General features: G+C 43.8%; 1 protein-coding gene and 1 long non-coding RNA gene across 2 annotated transcripts in view; one reads left to right on the top strand and one right to left on the bottom strand.

Annotated features, from left to right (window-relative positions):
• Positions 1 to 13,828, top strand: part of LOC142817902 (uncharacterized) — a 98,047-nt gene extending 84,219 nt beyond the window's left edge. The window contains exon 3 of the long non-coding RNA XR_012895415.1: positions 13,677 to 13,828. This is a non-coding gene — a long non-coding RNA (uncharacterized LOC142817902). The remainder of the gene's footprint in view (positions 1 to 13,676) is intronic.
• Positions 1 to 21,797, bottom strand: part of LOC119165277 (B-cell receptor CD22) — a 232,241-nt gene that overhangs the window by 80,646 nt on the left and 129,798 nt on the right. Inside the window, exon 4 of the mRNA XM_075895844.1 lies at positions 13,086 to 13,295. Coding sequence (XP_075751959.1) covers positions 13,086 to 13,295 — 210 coding nt within the window. The remainder of the gene's footprint in view (positions 1 to 13,085; positions 13,296 to 21,797) is intronic.

Below are 21,797 nucleotides of genomic sequence, written 5' to 3'. Positions count from 1 at the left end.
TATACTTTTTTGAGATCTGTCATCAGGCCCCTCCTTTCGTATTTACTGGGTTTATGGCTGCTTTTATTTATTCGTGGTAGTGGGTATTTTTTTCTTCTCTATATAACTGTGCGGACTGGGCTGCGAGTGAATGTGTTTCTAATTAGCCCTAATTGCCTTTCGAAAGAGCTCTGAGTCTGGCCAGACATTGACGATGTTCAGCGCACTATGGTAAACAGAGGGGGAAGGCTTGACGAGGAATAAAATAACCACATCGCGGATCGTGAATAAGTCAATGGAGAAAGTCGTCTTCGCGCACGCCTATGTTGAGTTTAACCGCCTCTTTTTGGAGATTCTGCAATCTGTATTGTCGGTTAATCACAAGGGAAGTGGTTCTGGCTCAATCTTTTTCTTTTTTTCTAAATATACGTTCCTTTACTGTTTTTTTTCTTTTTGCCTACAGACGGCGTTAAAAAAAAGAAGTGAGGCCTGCGCGGAACGTGCAACACAGTCACAGCGAAAGCAGTGCGAGCGGCTTTTCAGAGCCTTTTCTGAACACTCTTTGAGTAACTGCTACAAGCACACTTGATGAGTACCAACTACGCCATTAATAAACACAATTTCTGGGTAGTAGGCCGGCGTACACTATGCTATCCTTCATCATTCTTGGGAGAAGCATGGTATCCCCTAAGCACTTCCAACGAACTGTGTGGGAATTTCCCGTTTGATGCAATGGCTGACGACGACGATGAAAAATTACGCCTGACGTGGGTATGCGCTATAGTTAATGGCTGATGGAGAACTAGCTTTTGTAATTTGTTGAAGCATTGGACGACGCACTCGTTACGCAATTCGCATTGTGTGACGCCTGGTTGTTCCTATGCTGTTCTAAAACACTTTATAACTGATATTAACGCAGTTCATTTCCCGACTTCGGGCCTGCTTAACTCAATCTTGCTAACAAGTCCCAAGCAACGGACTGGTACCACATCTTGGTGATATGTTAGCCTCACCACTTTTGTTGTGAAGCGAATGATTACAAGCTCTTCCTAAACTATATGAGTTTCCACCTTCGAATTTCTTTCCCAGCAGTGTTTGTACGCTCATTGTCGCTATAGGACTGAAACAGTGCAACTCCGCGCGATATTGTGTACTATTTTATTACGCATTCTAATCAATACCATGTCGAGAAAAAAAAAACCGCCGTGGCTCGGTGATTGAACACTGGGCTGGGACGCAACGGACCCGACTTTGAAGCATACTGTGTCCTCGGTGTTTTGTTTTATTTTCAGTTTTTTTATTCCATGTGATAGGGGTGATTTTCCGACACCAATGGCGGTGGCGGAAAACTATACGGCACTACGCGTGACTCATGTTGTGATCCCATAACAGCTGTCGCTGTTAAAAACAAAAAAACGTTTACGTAGCTTGAAACTAGTGCTGAAGCTACGTAACAGCTTTTGTTCATATTGAATTTACCGAGTAAAATACCGTGAGTAGGTGAAATATTCCTCGCGGAACATTAGCTGCGTATTCTTCAAACGACGCCCCGCCGTGGTGGTCTAGTGACTAAGGTACTCGGCTGCTGACCCGCAGGTCGCGGGTTCTAATCCCGGCTGCGGCAGCTGCATTTCCGATGGAGGCGGAAAGGTTGTAGGCCCGTGTACTCAGATTTGGGTGCACGTTAAAGAACCCCAGGTGGTCGAAATTTCCGGAGCCCTCCACTACGGCGTCTCTCATAATCATAGCGTGGTTTTGGGACGTTAAACCCCACATATCAATCAATCTTCAAACGATATGCCGTAGGGTTACTCATTCAATAAGCACAGAGAATGGTGCTCCTGCCTTCGTAACATTCATGCTTCATTTTAGAGGTGTAGCAACCCGATCCCTCTTGAGACATCTGTCAGGAAGTCTGTGATATTTTTCCGCCTAAAGAATTTTGGCTTGATTTTGCAAATAAACTTGACTTGACTTGACTCTAACTGGTTACTCAAACAAAGTAATAGGCGTGAATGCCGTGTAAACTAAGGCGTAGTTTTTGTCAAATATCAACATTTCAACAGGGATCGTGCGGAAGCTGACATTTCGACAAGTGGCGCAATTCCTGGCAAGCGATGTCATTCTTGCCACGAGAAGCGGTCACATGCAAGCGATGTCATTCTTGCATTTCTTCAGCATAATATGGCGCAATGACACAAATACCAGAAAAAAAATGGAGCTGCTCACATTTATGAAGAAAATAAAATTAAATTTGGCTCTATTCCTAGGGTAAGAGATAGAGATAAAAATTAATGCATTAAGCATAAAACATTGACGCTAAAAAAGGCAAAAAAACTTACTTAGGATTGGAGATAAGCTGTCATCTTAAGATGAGCTTGTGGTATAACATTTCATATTCGTCGTAAAGTTTAGTTCACGTGACTTAAGTCAGTAGAAAGTGCCCTCTGAGTGCAGAAGGACCTGGGATTTAAGCTATTGTACTAAGAGCACTAGATAGATACAACTTCAAGTACCAGTCACATATAGTGCCAAGTTTTAAAAAAAATGTGCCTTGGCTTGGCGTCATAATTGTGTTAGGAAAGCGCCAATAACGTTGATGGAGTAAGCTTTTCCTGTTTAGGGTGAAAGCATTAAACAACTTGTTTCGTAGGCATTTCGGCGTCGGTATCGTCGGTTAGGAATAAAGAATCAGCGTGCTCTATTAGTAAAAATTCGAGATAGATGCAAAACAAATTATTTAAAACTTCGGTTTAAGAGCGAATTGAACCCTGGGCTTCCGCATGTCAAAGAGTCTTCTATCACAGAGCCACGCCATTGGGTAGAACTGCACCAGAAAAAAAAACACTATAGGATTGTTACATTGTTCCAGGAGTGTTTTCACGAACGTAATGTTGCGTAGCAGAAACGTAATATCGTCCCGCACTTCCAGATATGGGAATTGCCCAGCGAGTAAAGACGTCTAAAGGCCCAACCATTCCAAGTCAGCCAGGCTCCGTTATTCATTGTCAGCAAATGCATGCACATGGTGAACAGATTCGTAAGGTTCCCGTTTTGGCCTAACGGAAGCGTAGTGGGTGAATCGCTGATTCGCACAAGCAATTATGGCAAAACTTCGCATTGATGATTGATTGATATGTGGGGTTTAACGTCCCAAAACCACTCTATGATTATGAGAGACGCCGTAGTGGAGGGCTCCGGAAATTTAGACCACCTGGGGTTCTTTAACGTGCACCCAAATCTGAGCACACGGGCCTACAACATTTCCGCCTCCATCGGAAATGCAGCCGCCGCAGCCGGGATTCGAACCCGCGCCCTGCGGGTCAGCAGCCGAGTACCTTAGCCACTAGACCACCGCGGCGGGGCTGGTAAAACTTCGCAACTGTACTGACTAGGCATACGCTCATTTCCTTGTAGCACGGTTGAGGTGTCCACCGAGACGGGAAGCGAAGCCACCGATTGAGAAGGTGATGTGAATAGAAACCGAGCATGCTATTGCGTCCTACTGTTCAGGTGAAACTCAAAAAAGCCCCGACATTTCGCATTTTATTGACATGTGGTCCGCTTTCTGGAGCAACACATGTGTAATCATGCCGAAACACAACAGCTATACGTCTGAACATAAAAACTAGGCTGGCCACAAAACGACAATTAGGCGAAAAATCCTACATGACGGTGCAAATTCTTTTCGCGTTTCCGTGGCAGTCGAGAAAGTGAACACTCTTTCTTTATGTTCTTTCCAGAATGTAGATGCTTGACTGAAAATTCCGAACTTGTACTGTATTAAGTAGGTGCCTACGCACGCACACGTTCGTATCTCCAAGCACAACGTGGTATGAAAACACAGCAACTTGACGAATGCAAATATAAAACCTGCTTTTTAGCTCATGATGAAAACAGGCATCCCGCGAAATATAAATAGGATACTCAAGCTGGCAAGCTGACGACAAAAAAGCTTCGCATGAATTATTCTAGTAAAAAATAGCAACCCTAATAGGGTTATGCAAGTGGGACTGTAGTACGTCAAACCACAGGGTGTATTATATGTTGATGCTGTTTGTGTTCCCACTTAATTTCACGAAAATGAGAATGCTCGACAAACATACGAAATATAAAACAGAAGAAGGGAATTGTGCGCTAACCACGAAGAGACTTGTTTTAACAAGGGTAACCCAGAAAAAAAAGCAGATGTCTTACATAACCCACTGAAATTTTTCGGGATGAAAGAAATTTAGTCCGGTGGAGGTATAGTCAAAACGCAGTATTACTTTATGCCTTCCAACGCACGTGCATACAAACTGCTCGAGCATGAGCCATACTCGGACGGAACACAATAGGATCGGTCATCTGGTGCAGAGAAAAAGTTAAAGCAGAAAAAAACAACAACCCGGAAGTTATGTGATGCGCGTATAGGATTCCTTGCGCGTTGAGATCAATGCGGAAATGTCCTGCAGAACACAACACTGTCAGTTTCGGAACTAAATAACTGCGGGGCCTGCTCGGTGGGCCAGCTATACCTCATAAAGGAAGACTACAGAAGGTAATGTGAAACATAGAGATTCAAAGGGTTCGTTGGATAGTTGTGCGTGCAACTTTTTTTGGTATGCCTGAGCTGACGGGCTAGTGGAGAATGTTTCGAATGAAGAAGTGAGAAAGCAGATCCACGTGGTGAAGAATAGTAACAACAAGAGGAAAATAAAGAAATGGAAACAAGATACGTTCAATTTGTTATGGCGAAATATCAACTCTCTCTTTCTCTTCCTTACTGTCTTTCTCTCGCACGCACATAGTCTCGTTCTACATACTACTTTAACTGTTTGCTTTCTTTTTCATCTGTTTCCTCTTTCTACTAGGTACATGCTTTGCTGGGAAGTAGACATAAGAGGAAGATACCCCTATACACATGATCAGGCAAAAAAAAAAACTTCCTATTGGCGAAAAAAAAAGAAAACTTACTGACGATGCTATTCGGGATCCTTTGCGGGAATGGCATAGTTCTTGAAGAAGCAGGACTCCCCACACTTGCTACTTTTATAGACATGCGTGACTGAATATGTTTTGCTTTTTCTAATACTTTATCTAAACCAGGCTGACAAGATTCTCTCGCCCCATTTGTGAGAAGCTGGCAGCGACGAAGAATAAGCGAAAGTACGAGAACGTAAACGTCAAAATATAGAAAAATGGAGTGAAATTGAAGGAAGAATGTGTAAAAGCTGCCTCAAATGCTAGTGAAACGAAATCACAATGAAAAAAAAAAACCTAATAAAGTTTGATCTGCTGAGGAAGGAACAAAGAGGCGCCAGAAAATGGAGGTGAAAAAAAAGGCTTTTGGGCGGGTTGCCAGGTCTTTCACGCCGACCTTTCGTTCTCATTGCAGTGAATGCTGCAATGAGGAAGGCTGCGCTGTAGCATCCACCAGCAAGGCCAGGCTTCCAGTGTCATTCGTAGTATAAGGCCCCGTATATTCATCCACTATCTGCTTATTTCTGTTTGTTGTGAATTTATTTTGCGAGGGTAATATCAGTAGCCCATTTATTGTAGAGAAAATGGCCCGTCAGTGTCCTTGAGGCGAAAAATCTTGCCCCGAATGCCGAGTATAGAAGTTATGTGCCCATGTATCGCACCGCATCCTGAGATGCGCGTAAGGGTGCACAGTTTCCTTATAAAGGTTTCGTGCCGAAATCTGTGCGCCCCGAAAGAAGCTTCATGCCAAGTTGAATTTTCGCGACACGCTTCTTCCGGTCGATGTTGGAGCCTCTTTCGTCACCGCTGTTTGCGTAAAGGACACAACCGTAAGATTGTGTGCAGCATTGATGTACATGACCTTGCGCATCTGGCTTGAATTCGACTGCATGTGCCTGATGCAGCACCATAGCGAATTATGGAGGTGAAACTAAAAAAAGACAAAGAACACCCGCAGTAAAATTTTAGTCGGTAAGGCTCAACCAAACGATTGATTGATTGATATGTGGGGTTTAACGTCCCAAAACCACCATATGGTTATGAGAGACGCCGTAGTGGAGGGCTCCGGAAATTTCGACCACCTGGGGTTCTTTAACGTACACCCAAATCTGAGCACATGGGCCCTACAACCATTTGCGCCTCCATCGGAAATGCAGCCACCGCGGCCGGGATTCGAACCCGCGACCTGCGGGTCAGCAGCCGAGTACCTTGGCCACTAGACCACCGCGGCGGGGCGGCTCAACCTAACGAAACAAGCAGACGATGACGCAAATGAAAGTTTCAGGTGCATGTATTCTTCAACTGCAGTGTAGTCTTCAACCGTTCCGAGATGAGAGCGCACAGCTGTTTTGCGTGCGTCCATTTCTCCTAACCCACCCGAGCTTCTCGTTCCTCGTCACTTCCGGTTTGCGTCTAGCGCGCCATTTAAATCGGTTGGTCAGAACAATAAAAAACGCACAAGCAAGAACTCGGATGACGATGAGGAAAAGTTATACGCTCTATTGCAGCGGCCGCTGGAGATATGAAGCTACGCTCTTTGTCCCTCTCTCCCTCTTGGCGTCAGTTCTCCTTGTGCAGAGGCCAACAGCCTCGGTTCCTCTTCGCAGCACCAAGAAGCGTTAGAGCTACAGAAAGGGCCACGCAAGCGCCGTATAGGGACGATCATGGCGGGCGACTGCGGGTATAATAACGCTTACAATAATGCGGAATGACGCGCCCGCTGCCTCTGACAAACGCAAGAGACGGCACGCGAGAGAGGCGTGCCATAAACAGAGGCACACTGGAGAATGAGTTTCTTCAAAGGCATATATGTACTGGAAGTGCGAAGGCAAAAAAAATAAATAATGCGTATAGTATGCATAAACAAATACATCCCCCTTCTCCCCGTACTCCCCACGAAAAAAAAGGGGGCGGGGGAGAAAGGGACTAAAGGAAAAGAAGGAAGGATTTCGAGTGGGAGTGTATTGTGTAGGAGGGAAAGAAGAGAAGCGTCTGCAGACATGTCACAAAAAAAAAATGCAGCGGCATGTAAGAACTCCCAGATTGACAATAAAGTTATCATAAAAGAAGTGACAGTGGAAAAATATGCACTGTAGGGTGCGTGCTTCTCGACTGGCATAAAGCAAAAGAAAAGGGGAACTAAAGCAGAAAGTGAAGAAGTTTTTGAGAGAGGGTGGTTGTGGATGAGAGAAGGATGGCCGGTTTCCGGGAACATATAGATGCATAATAGGATGGATGCAAGAAGAAGTCATACAGGAATACGCTATAAAAAGACTTGAGAGGAGGCAAAAAGCGATGGTTTCAGATGCGTCGCGACGAGGAGCGCGTTTTGTGAATACCAAAGCGAAAGAGGTCAACCCACTCACGACTCTTCGCGGCAGTGGCAGCGGCGGCAACCAGCGGCGTCTCGGTCGACGGTCGAACGGGTATAACATCAATCGCAAAGCCTATAATGGCAACACCGACGTGAATGCGTTCACATCCCGTCTCGCGGCGTCTGTTTCGGCTTCACCGCAAGACGCGCTTGCGGTGAAGCCGAATCCTTGCATACTCACCATGACCGTGCGCCGCATGGCCATTCGCACATCGTTCGTTTATATTCTTGAAGACTCTGTTTAGTTTCTTTTTATTTCTTCCACTCCTTTTATTATTCTTGATTACTTCTTCTTCACCTTCATCCACACTACCGTGTTATAGGTACCGTGTTATAGGTTTGGTCGCTGTTTTCCTAGGGCAGCGTTGCGTTGCTGATAAGATGCCCGAGTGCGCGCTGGTACGGGTTTGCATACTCATGTCATTTGACACCTGCCTGAAATGTGACACGAAAGCAAACCTTGCCTTTCATTTTTCGTCTACGTGGCACTTTTCTCTTGCTTGTGGTATATATACACACACACCTTACCAACGCAGCGATACACCGCACTGTCACAATAAGCAGCCATGGCTAAATCGTTTCTGAATGCTGCGCTAAAGGAGCACCCAGACGTTCTGCGCTAAGTGGTTGCTAAGCTCGGACAAATACTTGCGCCATTGCGAAACGTCTTGATGCATCCAGCCGACTCGCTTGTGATATTGTATCACTCAGTTGTTAAGTAGCCTCAGACAGAACACGCGCGCCTCAGTTCTGGCTTTAGTGAATTTTCTTTCCCTGCAATCTCTTTGTAACCTTTAGGCTGGGGTAACCTTTATGACTTTCATTGCCCGGCCTTGGGGATTACCAGTTCATGACCTTGAATCGCGACACCCAGCAGTGGGCTCCAATCATCTCATCATGTCCTAGACATCTTCTTTGGACGTACCACACAACACAGCAGGCAACTAATTATTAGAAGTGCAATAGTGAAGCCATACCATTCAAATTATTTCAACTAATTAAACCATCAGATTTACTAGAAACTTAAAGCGTTTGTCTCACAAGAAGACGTGATTCTAAATAAAGCTAGCAGAGAACATCGTGCACTCATCGGGTATGGTAACATTTTGAGGAATCTATAAGTGAGCATTCAGACTACTTTTAATGACATCACGCTTTGCAATGATAATTTTCTCGAACATTTAAACTACATCACTATTGGACATCAGTTCTGCGGGATCCCGCAAGATAATATGTGTCCATGTGTATGGAATTGTGGATGAATTCCCCTCGCACTGACAATTTCCAGCTTTCTGGTGAGCTCAGCTTGTAGAGCGACCCGCCTCCTGGGGAAGGCATTGGTTCCGGGTTTAAACCCAGGATCAGGACTAAGTTTTCAGCAATTAAAAAGCTTTCTTAGTGAAATATTTGTATAAGCTTGCAAGTGGGACTGTGCTAGAAACAAGTGATGGTAAATTTCCTTTCATTTACGCTAAGATGTTTGCTGATATTTGTTATAGACGGTAATAATGATAAATAGAAAACGTCCGGAAAAATTTCGTTCGAAAGCTCTCTCGGCGGTTAAAAAAGCACGCTGTCTTGTCTCCTGCATAATAGCTTTCAGCATTTCATTTTCTTTGTCCTCTGTTGAGAAATCATGAATAAATTCACTGAATGCGAGCATATAAGCAAGGAAGAGCACTCCACGAGTTTTATAACAGGACCATAAATCCAAATTTAGCGATTAGACAGCTCTGAACGGCCACCATTACTGGTTCTTCATACTGCCCTAGCACCGTACGTGCTACTGCGGGATACAACGCTTGATTCTTAGTATATCGAATACTTTGTCACTACGTTTTACATGCAAATACTGCAGTTGACAGGGTGGAATACAGACGGCTTTTTGTACTGCTTCATTCCATGTGCTACCGGAATTCGTTAGGTCGCCTTAGAAATGTTTCAACATTTTGAGTGTTTAGACTTTACGCACACCGTTCTTTCTTCCGATTATCTGGTCAAGGGACCTCTTCAGCCAATACGTGCCAGCTTAGTCTAATGAGCCTGAGCTAGTAGTAACTAGTGAACATCCGTAATTAGGGCAGCCAGAGGCATATCCAATTTCGCCGCCTGGCATCAGAGGGCTGAATAAAAATTGAGCGTTCACCATTCCTAATGACCAAAGAGACAGGACGTCTGTAAGAGCTATTAGTAATGGACAAGTAATTTTGTAACGAAGCGGAACGATGATAAGCTACAAACGAGGCCAGAAAACACAAAGAAAAGATCGCGAGTGCGAGAAGAGACAGTGTAGCGGGCCAAGGCTATTAAAATGCTGCAAGAGGAACCGACTGCACAATACTGACCAAGAGGTCCTAGTAAAAAAAGAGAGAGAAAAGGTATCCATCAGGTATCGTTGAACCGCAATACAGAATTGTGTCAATATGATTGCCTTCGAAAAACCGTTGGGGTATTGATTCTACGACATGTCGCAAGCGATATAGCTGGGTAATACGTATCCATGTGTGTGTGTGTGTGTGTGTGTGTGTGTGTGTGTGTGTGTGTGTGTGTGTGTGTGTGTGTGTGTGTGTGTGTGTGTGTGTGTGTGTGTGTGTGTGTGTGTGTGTGTGTGTGTGTGTGTGCGTGTGTGTGTGTGTGTGTGTGTGTGCACTGCAGCTCATTCCACATAACGACAGGCTGCAGCTTGATCTATTTCAGCGATAGACAGAAATAGTTGTCACCGCTCCTCTATCAACACGTCTGATGAGTCAGGAGTGACGAAAACAGACGCTTTCAACATTCGCATCTGCTACGCGCTCGTAGCCGGGCTAAGGGTCATCCCTTGAACGTACTAGGCTAATGACGTGGACAGCTTGGCATTGCGCCAGTTGGCAAAGTAGACCACGCCATTAAGCGCCCGTTAAAGCATCGACCCACTGGTATCATTGCAACTTTGAAGGGGGGAGGGGGGGAGGAGTGCCCGCTTTAATGGGTCTTGCAGGTTATTACCAGTGAGATGTCTCTGAGAAGTCGACCTGATGTGAATGTAACTAGTTGTCCGTCTTGAACACAGAACCAAAGCGAGACAAGCTACGTCCACTACATCGACGCAATAATTTAGGACCAGATGAGGTGTTCCAGAGCGGACAACATCGGAAGTTGCGCTATTAAACACGCATCGAAAGTTGCATAATAATTGCACGCCAAGTTTTTACTTCTTCCATGTGTTACGTCTTTATGCGATGAAAGCACTGACATGCAATATACGGCTGCTCGAACCACACTACTTGATGAATACAGCCAAATCTGGCCTGTTCTAGTGCTTTCAATCATTTATCCCGTTGGACAAGATTAAGCCTTAAAGTACATAAGGCTGCGGCTATGAGCATTGGTCGGCAATAAAGAACTCTTAAGTTTACTTACTCAGACAAAAATCAGGCTTCGAGTCTGAGCTCGGGTGATCTTTGGTGAGAAAAATTTGGTTAGCCTCAGTCCTAGCGGGCCGTGCGCGCAAAATATATATTCATTTCTTTTGGGTAAGTAATAGTAGAATGCAATTTTTTTGCCAGGCTTTGGCCATGAGTGACGAGCCAAAGATGAAAACAAAAATAAATTATAAAAGAAGTAAGGGCTTCAACACGAGAGAGGCAAAATAATAAATGTTAAACTTGCATAAGGTGATATTCGCGCGTTTGAGAATAAGCGCATGCTTGTTGTTCACTCTCAAATTAGGAGAAAATAAAGGTGGAGTCTATGATTTTTTGTAGAAAATTTTGAAGCTCGTAGTGAAACAGACCCTTCAAGCTTAACGGAGCTTTGAATACAAACTAGGCATAATATAGGAGCGCTTGATTTGTGGTATAAATGCCGTATTTTCTCGCATATAACTGACACAAAAAACAGCCGCAACCCACTTTTCATGTACAAGTACATGAAAAGTGGTGTGCGCGGTTTGCGCAGGGCATATACACGTATATTCCTTTTTAAGCTTTGCAGAGTAAACGTTTGGGGTGCGGGCTATATGCAGGGGTGGGTCACATGCGAAAAAGTATGGTATGCAGAAGAAAAATTGCGTGAAACGGGAAGCAAAGATTGAACCGGGATGTTTAGTGCCTTTGCAAACTAGTCGGCCATCATTTGCGTCATCGTGAAGTTTAGTCAGATGCATTACTGACGGTGATGCCACGTGGCTCACGCGTTGGTGGCGCTGCTTAGAGAGAGGTTTAGTATGAGGTTCTGCTGCCACAGGAAATAAACTTCTTATCGACCACATTGCGCTTCCGTACACGATTGCCCCAGGGCATCGGAAGTTTGCGGGAGTTCCCTTTCCGGTGCGTAAAGTGCAGCAGAGCTGGTAGCCTTCGTCGAAAGGAGCCGTTTCTGCTGTCAGTGCAACATTAGGCCATTAAGCTGTCCGATGGCGTGAAGTTGACGCGAGAACATCGAGTGGCAATTCCCCGTTGCTTTTTTTCTTCGTTTTACAGCTTCGGTTGTTTTGTGCATTGGTAGAGGATAGATAGAAAGCACGATGCGATGTCTTCCGCTTTTGGCGATGTACCTTTGACGGTGTGGGAATCTGTGTGTCGTACACAGATGTACACTTTAAGACGCAAGGAATGCTGGAAGTTGCGAGGGGCGTTACAAATATATGTACCACGGCAGAAAATATGGACTGCTACGCTTACTGGTATAGCGTTGTTGTGTAACACAAAGATCGGATGTTCTCGATGTTGCATTTGTGACAACCGCGTCTCCCGACTAAACCTGACTAAACGTGGGTCTCGGGCACTGCTGATATAACGAGAGTCACTTTTTTCCAACAGCCTTTATAGCGTTGCTTGGTTCTCTCTGTTCTTGTGATGGTGAGTTATGAATGCGCCTAAGCTCACCAACGCCCGTTAACGTGTCTTCTTTCCTTATTCCCGTGTTAGCTCTGTTAATTCCTTCTTTCAGACATGTGTACTTTGAGAAATGTAACAGCGAATTCACCTCTCACCACTCGCTAAGAGCCGAGAATCCTGACTACGTACAACGAGAAAATACTATACGACGTAAAAGGCGACGGTCGCTGTGAGAAAACCCCGAGTCGATTGAAACCCTACACTCTCAAGAAAGTTCGGCATAGCCACTAACTAAATACTAATCATTCGCTTGTCACAAAATGCACTACCGTCTTAGTAAGTGATGGTAATGAAATGCAGGTCAGCAAACATTTACTAATTAGTTATTAAGGGAGTATATAGTACATACTAGAATGGTTATTCCATTACAAACCCCGCGAATGGATGTTTACACCTATTTTGTTATGTGTGAGTGTGGGTCACCTATCAAAACGAAGTAATGACTAAGACCCCACGGATGTTCCAGGGCACAGTAAATAAATTATTATTATTATTATTATTATTATTATTATTATTATTATTATTATTATTATTATTATTATTATTATTATTATTATTATTATTATTATTATTATTATTATTATTATTATTATTATTAAACCGAGGTTTTCCTTAACACCCACATAATTCTAAGTGCACATACATCTAGCACTTCCTCCTCCAGGCAAATGCAGCCACCGCGACCGGGACTCGATCCCGTGACCTTCAATTCAGCTGTCAAGAACCGCAGCCACTACACTACTATTGCGAAGCACAAAAAAGCAACGTTTGCATGAACGAAAAAACGAAAAAAAAGGTGAATCAATAATGTTAAACCCCATAATCTTCTAAATTTCCCTGCAAAAAAACAAAAAAAAAACAAAAAAGGGACGCTTGAGTGTTATACTCACGCGTCAGGTCGACGAGCACCGAGGCCTCGAAAGGTCCGCCAATGATGTTGCTGGTCTCGCAGCTCAGCTCCATGAGGAGGTCGTCGCGCGTCAGGGTGTCGATGACGACGGAACTGCGCACCACGCCATCCAAGTCGCGAGAGCCCGGCTCCATCTCGCGCATCAACTCGGCACCGTCACGTCGCCACGTGACCGATGGCACCGGCACACCTGCGAGGTACACAGCGGCCAAGAGGTTCGTTCAACGCGACGAAGGACGAAGCCGTGAAATATTCTGAAGCACTTTTCGGTCGGCTTTTGTACTCGGCCGAACAATAGTTTTTAGTTGAACGAATACTAGCAAGCAAGTAGTGATGTTTCATAGGGCATGAGAATATTGTATAAAACTGGATAACCAGGCCTTGATCGAATGAAGACAATAGCGTCATGTTAGGTGGCACTGGCGCCCATCATTTAGTGACCGCAGCCGGCGTTTGCCAGCAGGAGTTCAATATCGGTAAATATCGCCGACCACGTGGTCATCACTGTCCGACATTCGCACTAATCCAAGCAGCTGTAGCGAACAATATATTTATTTATTTGCATACGCAGACACACAAGGACACGGAGGAAAGAGGGAGAGAACAAGCTGGCAACTGCCACCTGGAGGGGCACAACGCCTTCTCACTCTTTCGGGAGGAGGGTAGAAACAGAGGAAACGAAGATTAGAGGAAAGAAAGAAGAAAGAAGATGAGGAATGAAAAAGAATGACGAAGACTTCAATGAGTTTGAATAAAAAACATAAATAAAAAAATACAAAATACTGTCTATAAAAGGGTGGCCACGTCCGTTTGGTTCATAAATGTAAGGAGAGCTCGGTGGGCCTGGTCACGTCGGGAAACACAACCGCCAACAATAGCCTTGCATTAGGCGTCATAGTATGAAAATCGGGCACGCTAACTGTCCCGAGTCTGGACGGCTTTAAGCTCTCCCATAGTAGAGTACCCTGTGCTCTAAATCGTTACCCCCTTTTTCTAACCCCCTCCCCCCCCCCCCCAATCGTAAGCGGTACTCAATCCCAATCAGTGCTACTCTTCTGCGTGTAGATATGGCAGTGGTGCTCGGTGAGAAATACGAATTCATTGAATCCCGCCAGGAAATATCGGTGGCTCGGTGGCACAAGTGCAATAACGCTTTGCCTTGACGACTTTTGAGTAATGCATAGCATAACTAAACCCAAGTACACAACATTGAAGTGTGCAAGTGTCTAGTAAGCCGGCTGTGTGAGACCTACAGCAACTACTCATTAAAACCAGCACGGGGAATACTGGTTAATAGTGGTAATACTAAGCGCTTCTTGAAGTGCTAAGCACAATACGACAGTACACGGTTTCTTAACCTTCCCAAAATTTCCACCCCGTGCAGCTCAAACGACACTCTAAGTGGCTAATGTTGCTAAGCACTGGAGTTCTGGATGGATACTGCGCACAAAGATGTAGCCATTTACGGTATCCTGTATTTATTTGCGAATTACTTTAAGAAAAAAACCCTACCAAAGCGTCAGTGTTCAACATTACGTAATGTACGTAATGGAAACAACCAAAGTTTGGTGCGTGAAGAAGACATCGGTTTATATTGAATACTTCGAGAGCATTTCTGAAAGAAAACTTCACTGAAAGAAGAGGCTTTGTACAGATATAAATAACAAGCTACAGCAGGCCCATGCAGGCTACTCCGCTCAAATCAGAGACAACGAAATTCAATGACAACGGAAAGTCGCGTGGTATAACTTGCACTTCAATTTCAATTTTGGCCCCGCCACGGTGGTCTAGTGGCTAAGGTAATCGGCTGCTGACCCGCAGTTCGCGGGTGTGAATCCCGGCTGCGGCGGCTGCATTTCCGATGGAGGCGGAAATGTTGTAGGCCCGTGTGCTCAGATTTGGGTGCATGTTAAAGAATCCCATGTGGTCGAAATTTCCGGAGCCCTCCACTACGGCGTCTCCCATAATCATAGCGTGGTTTTGGGACGTTAAACCCCACAAATCAATCAATTTCATTTTTGTGCGACAGAGCTTGAAAACAGTCGCGCTATACCACCTGAACATTCAAGAACAACATTGGCTGTGTTTGTGCAAGAGATAATTATTCCTGTCTCAGCCTCCAGCCACTTCCTCCGCCACACACATACTTACTTTTGTAAAGAAAAACTGGAATTAGTTACAAATAGCTTGTGAGCGATAAAACATGTGTTCATTAAGCATATAGGCTTATGCATAAGAAATCGTAAAGAGAAAGAGAGAACAGCAGTTTTAATTGAAGATCGAAAATTAATATTTTAAACGAGGTATATAAATATACCACTGCATGAATATGTATGCATTAACACTGACAGTTGTGTATCTATCTAAGTTTGATGAAGATCAGTGCTCCACATGTGTTTATTGCTCTTGCTAGCATCAAAGTCTGCCAGGTTTAGTCGCAAGTATGGATCCTTTACAATGATTTCAGCAGCGAAATGGCGGCGCTTCTCACGAATCTGATTCTTCAAACAGTCTTCTTTTATTGGCCTTAGCGCGGGACGTGGCTGCAAGTAAATATTCTTATACTGACTCCTAACACACGTTCACTCCACCAAGGGCAAACAAATTGTAGGACTTATCATAGGTTTCCTACAGTTACGAATTATTTTTCGACGAAGTTATATGCCCCTGCCGTCTTTTATCAACGTTGTTTTATTCTTTCTTCAGGACGTTAAAAAGAGAAAAGCTAAAAACAGAGAGAGGGGCACTGAAGCTTGCTTTCTTCAGAAAAATACAAATATAACATTTTCTTTTGTGCAAGAAGTGTTCTCAAAAGCTTGCCCTTTTCATGCCTTTACACCGTTTTTCTTATTTTTCATGTAAAGGGTAGTGAGTGGGAAATTTTCTGCAGTTAACCTCTCTACCCTTCTTTCGCTCTTTTTTTCTTTCGGTTTCCCAGTTTTCTTGTTCGTTTTTTTTTCATTTGCACTCTACAGGGATAATCACGACATACGCCTCTTTGTTCACTCGCAGATTCATTTCTTCATACATTGTGTTCAGGCCCGTTGCAACGCTCACCGAGGTACACTTCACGTGGTAATTTCCAGAATCATCGGGTTCGTGCTATTTCGTAATAGCTTATCGATGCATTTCATCAATCCCGCCATATCGCTTATTTTCTTATTCACCGTTTTGCACTTCTCGATCCGTTTGTGACATAATATAGCGAGATCGTAGACAAACAAGCAACAAAGCAAACGAAAGCAAGACCGCGGTGTTTACAAATCTGCTCGGAATATAAACAGAACGCAGAAAGCAATTCCTCGCGACCAAGCTTTTTTGTTTTGTTTTGTTTGGAGTGTACGTTTCTGCGAATCGATGACAAACGTTTTCTTTATTTACCATGTTTTGATAAATTGGTTTAAGGGGACCGCGAATGGCTATACGAATGAGTGGGTCTATATGTATTGTCACGCGTATTTTTTCTTTAGTGTTTGCTCGATACCTTCGTAAATATCTGCCGCTGTTACTGTTGCCTTTTTCTGTTTACACCACCTGTAGTGCCATCGTGAACGCTATTCCGATAGGAGAAGGAATTGGCAAAAATACCAGATGGCGCAGAAGACTTCGTAGATTGAATTACGGATGCCGAGAATCGACAGCGAGGCATTTTGTTTTTTCTTCCACTCGTGCGCGCGTGTCGTGAGCTTGATTTCGTCGCGTCAAAACGAATAAACCCCACAACCGTACTTGACCAAGCGTGCCCATGCTGTAACACACATTGCGCCACATTGATTCCGCGTCACATGACAACGTGACTTGCGTTGCCAACAACACTGGACCACCGTTCGAAAAGGCGTTCGTCGCTTGCACGACGACGCAAACTGAGGGTATTGTGCCGTCGCCGTCTTTAAAAAGCCATATATATATATATATATATATATATATATATATATATATATATATATATATATATATATATATATATATATATATATATATATATATATATATATATATATATATAAAGATCTAACAGACAATAATGCCAAGGAAGGTATAGAGGAAGTTATTAGGCCAATTGTATTGTAAATGAGAAGAAAGAAAAGTGGGTGAAAAGATAGCTTGCCGGGGGCAGGATCCAAACCTGCGACCTTCGAATAACGCGTTCGATGCTCTACCACTGAGCTACCACGACAGCTATCCCCCCTGCCACTTTGTTGGGTATCTATGTCAGTTTGACCGTGGGAGTGTCAGTCAGCGCAACTAGTAGCCTAGGTGGCGAGTGTGGCGCACTCTTTATGAGCCTGTTTGGCGTCACGTAGCACGTGAACTTATTACTAACTGGCAGCTGACCAAATAGTCCCTCGTATACAACCTAAAGGCACCAAGTCTGCCAGTACGAGACCCTCGTTAATGAATAAGGGAAACAAGTGTATATTTAAGGGCTCGCTTTTCGTGTTTACACAATATTAATAAGATCTAACAGACAATAATGCCAAGGAAGGTATAGGGGAAGTTATTAGGCCAATTGTATTGTAAATGAGAACAAAGAAAAGTGGGTGAAAAGATAACGCAGGTTGGGATCCTGCCCACGGCAAGTTATCTTTTCACCCACTTTTCTTTCGTCACATTTACCTTACCATTCGCTCTAATAATCTCCCCTATACTTTCCTCGGCAATATTGTCCGTTAGATTTCATTATTATCGTGTCAAAACGCGGAAAAACAAACCCTTAATAAGTATACACTTCTTTCCATATATATATATATATATATATATATATATATATATAGAGAGAGAGAGAGAGAGAGAGGTGATGAAGGCTCGCGCTATGTAGCGTAAGGCTTCAAAGTATTGTCTTCATCCATAAGGACTAACTTGCCGCGCGTACGGCTCTCTTTAGAGAGACACGTTAACTCTGTTCGGAGATCATTACGCTCTTGTCAGAGCGTTGCGGCAACCAAAATGGAGCAAACATGTCTCTTTAAAGAGTCACAAACGTGAAAAAATGAGTACCCTCAGCAAAGAACAACCCATACACCTCTCTTTTTTTTAACGTTCAGGCAAAAGTTGCATATACTGCTTGAAACAATTTACAAAGCGTTGTAATAAAAATTATTATTATTATTATTATTATTGTTGTTGTTGTTGTTGTTGTTGTTGTTGTTGTTGTTGTTGTTGTTGTTGTTGTTGTTGTTGTTGTTGTTGTTGTTGTTGTTGTTGTTGTTGTTGTTGTTGTTGTTGTTGTTGTTGTTGTTGTTGTTGTTGTCGTCGTCGTCATCGCCTGATATGCACACACGTACACACAAGGACCCATAGGAAATAATATGCAAGCTGACAACTGCCACTTAGAGGGGCACAGTGCCTGTCCTAGCCTTTCGGAAGCAAAGAAACAATGGCTGAAAGGATAGGGAAAAAAGGACATAATACAAAATGGAAAAGATAAACGACAAACTGCGAGGTGAGATAAATATAAGCTTCGAAAAGCATTTCGAAACTTTCCTCTCCATAAACAACCAGTGAAGTAGCAAACTAAACATGTCTGAATGTTATTTTGAAAAAATTGCACACAATGAAACCCCTTTTTAATTACATCCTAGGTTTTAAAGCGAGAAGTTAGAGCCGCACTTTTCTGGCTGCATTTGTGTTTCATCGTTTTTTTTCGCCGCTGCTATGGAAACTAGTTTGTTAGAGCGTGATGTCCGCGCGTGGTGCGATGTAGCGTGTCGAGTCAGCGGCGCCTGTCTCGAAGATTGTAGGTTTCCGGATCAATATTAGAAAAGTCTCCGCGGGCTTCACAACTGGCCTTCCTTCGGAAAATCTTTGCTTGGCAGCGCCCTTTGACGACATTTCGACAGAGACTTTCGAAGACACCTAAATCAGCTGCCTCAGGCTGCGCTATCGATTTCTGTACTTAACGAAGCTCCCATCGAGTTTTCTTACCAGACGCGCTGCGCTTCAAGGTGAAATTCGGACACCTATATGACGACGCTTGATGGCTCGAACGTCTGTGATTCGTGTCATGTTTTTGCGTTCATGTTCGTATTATTGGTCATAAAGAGTAGATATGGACAAATGTTTTAATCTTCCGAAGTAACTATGAACTTCCAGCGGTGTGTTGTACAAATATTCGACAATAGCGATTGAATGGTGTAGTTTGAGCTTGAAAACAATTGGTGGTTTTGTATTGAAAAAAGTTTCGAATACAGGGTGTCACGAACGAAAAACAGTCGCACATGGTCGAGAATTCCAGTAGGAGTGTCATGAGTCATCAGTTTTCAACATTTAAATATTACAGTCATTTAGAGACATGGCATTATTGGTCACCTAGTATAAGTCTCTCTCGTTATGGTGTGCCTTTTCCTAAAACTCAAAAGAAAAATTACCCTCTTCATCCATTCCAAGATTATTCTTTCTGTAATAATGATATCGCTAATGATAGGCGTTTGCAACTATTGGCATCCAATTACACCAATTCAGTACATCCACGGGGAATTCTGGTTCTCTGTTTCTCACTTTTTACCTTTGCACTAAGGCACCCTGGTGTGTCCCGGATCAATTTTTTGAAGGTACTATCACCTTATTTGGTCTAACTAATGATGCGTTAGCACAACCTTTCCTACCTCGGCATTTCAATCTTTTCCGGCTCAGTATAGAACTTTAAACAGCTTACTTCACAAAAGCACTTTGCTTCGTTTCTGCATCTCACTTCTGACTTGATGGATGCCCCAATCTCTCGCGTAAAAAATAAAAATATTGTATACGCGATGACAAATTGAGGACAAGAGCTTCAACTTTGTTTTTTCTTCTCAGTCGGAAATCTCGGGACACAAATGGAGGAACTTCAGCAGTGGCACCACCAAGTTTTTTTGTTGAATCATAATCATTTCGTCATCACCTTTTTCTTGAAGCGCGGGGCTGCCACCAATCTCATTTTTAATGGCCGCGCGTAAGACAAGGAAAACGATAATAAATTGGTGTCGGTAATACAAGTGTAGTGGACTATGCGATTCCTTTCACGAAAAAGAGAGTGATAGAAAGAAATACAACCCTCACGCTCCGCTGCAAATCTCTTGCGCTGCAACGAATGCTCCGTGTGAGTCGGTGCGTGCACGACGGAGTTGTTTCACCGCGGAAGTGAAGTGCTCGTCCTCGGCGACGGCGACAATTTGCGACAACTCTCTCGGCAAATGTCTTCTCGCCCCTTTCATCCGTGTTTTACCCTGCATTTGGTGTGAAGACGAAAAATACAAAGAAGAATAAGAAGAAAAGACGGATCACGACATCTTCGCACGGTGCGCCTCGTTTCAACACCGCGCTCGATTTGTGCCCGGCACAGTGGCCGACGTCCCCGCACAGTGTCTCGTGCCCGAAACCACGAAACCGCGCAGCTCGACAACATTCCGCGCGGCACATTGCGAACGCGAGAAAAATGAACACTTGGTTCTTTCGTCGCGTGACCGACTTCCCGGTCATAAATAAAATAGAAAGGGCGGGGCGGAACGCGAGGGCCACCATTAGAGGGTATCGACATTTCGGGAATGGGCGATTTACGCACAACCGGGCACGGTTCGACGGTTACGCTTGCCATTTCGTTTTCTTCTTCAGGCTTCCTAGTTTTGTGGTAGCGGAAGCTCCAGTAGCGCGGAGTTAAACGGAAAATAAAAGACCGTGGTGAGGAGGCATACGGCGTAGAAGGTCGCCTAAACATTAGGCAATGTCATCTCGCGTCATTCCTTCTGTGTAGCTCGCGCTTCTAGCATTTATAATACCGTAATTTGTTCCATGCATGGCAAACATCATAAAGTAACAGTCAAACACTCTTAGAAATGCATCGAAATCACTCGTTGATCTTGTCACGGGCCCGCCTGTAGCTGCGGTGTGAAAAACGTTTTTGGCAAATACATGTCGGCGGTTTTCTCACCACCATACGAACGTGGTTCCTCAGCTTTGTTATGAAGCACGTGATAGAGCTAGACCAGTGGCAAAGAAAATGTTGATGGGGGGCTTCTGAGGCGAGTTTTACAGTGTATCTCTAATGCTCTTTGTCTTCCACATTTATTTTAGGTGGGATCTCCTCTCCTACCTTTCCCTAAGAAAACTACTTTCCTTAACATCCACTCTACAAGTTTCTTACCTTCTTCTTTTCTAAGCTGAAAAGTCTCATCATGCGTGGTTCCCGATTTCACTGAACACTGAATATATGCTGCGTCTTAATTGTAAAACAAAATATAATATTAAATGGCAAAAGCTGCCTAATGCGAGCAATCCTTGGTTTTACTCTCATCCGCCGCGGACTAAAAGCGCACGAGAAAGAAAAATATATACATGGTGCAATAATTTTTTTTTTCGTTCATACAACAGTGGCGCTTCGATATATTTCCGGTAGGAGGAAATAAAAAGATAGGCACAAAAGCGTAGAACATAACCAAAAATGAAAAAAAAAAGTGAGCCTGCATAAAAGAGCGCTGCGTGTCTCACAAATGTGACGCACTTTGCTTTCCCATAAGAACTTAGGAGGCCATCAGATCTATACGAAGCAAAATACGAAAATAAGTATCCAACAAAAGCCCCAAGTATAAAGTTGCTGCAATACTTTCGCCTATGCGCACATACAGTTCAGCACGCTTCCTATAGACCGGAGCTCCGTTTGTTTAACGCTACGACGTGAACAATGAGTGTCCCTTCCGGAAGGGATGGCTACTTGTAT

This window comes from Rhipicephalus microplus, chromosome 1 (assembly GCF_043290135.1).
Source record: "Rhipicephalus microplus isolate Deutch F79 chromosome 1, USDA_Rmic, whole genome shotgun sequence".
Taxonomy (NCBI): domain Eukaryota; kingdom Metazoa; phylum Arthropoda; class Arachnida; order Ixodida; family Ixodidae; genus Rhipicephalus; species Rhipicephalus microplus.
This window is presented reverse-complemented; position numbering and strand designations above follow the sequence as displayed.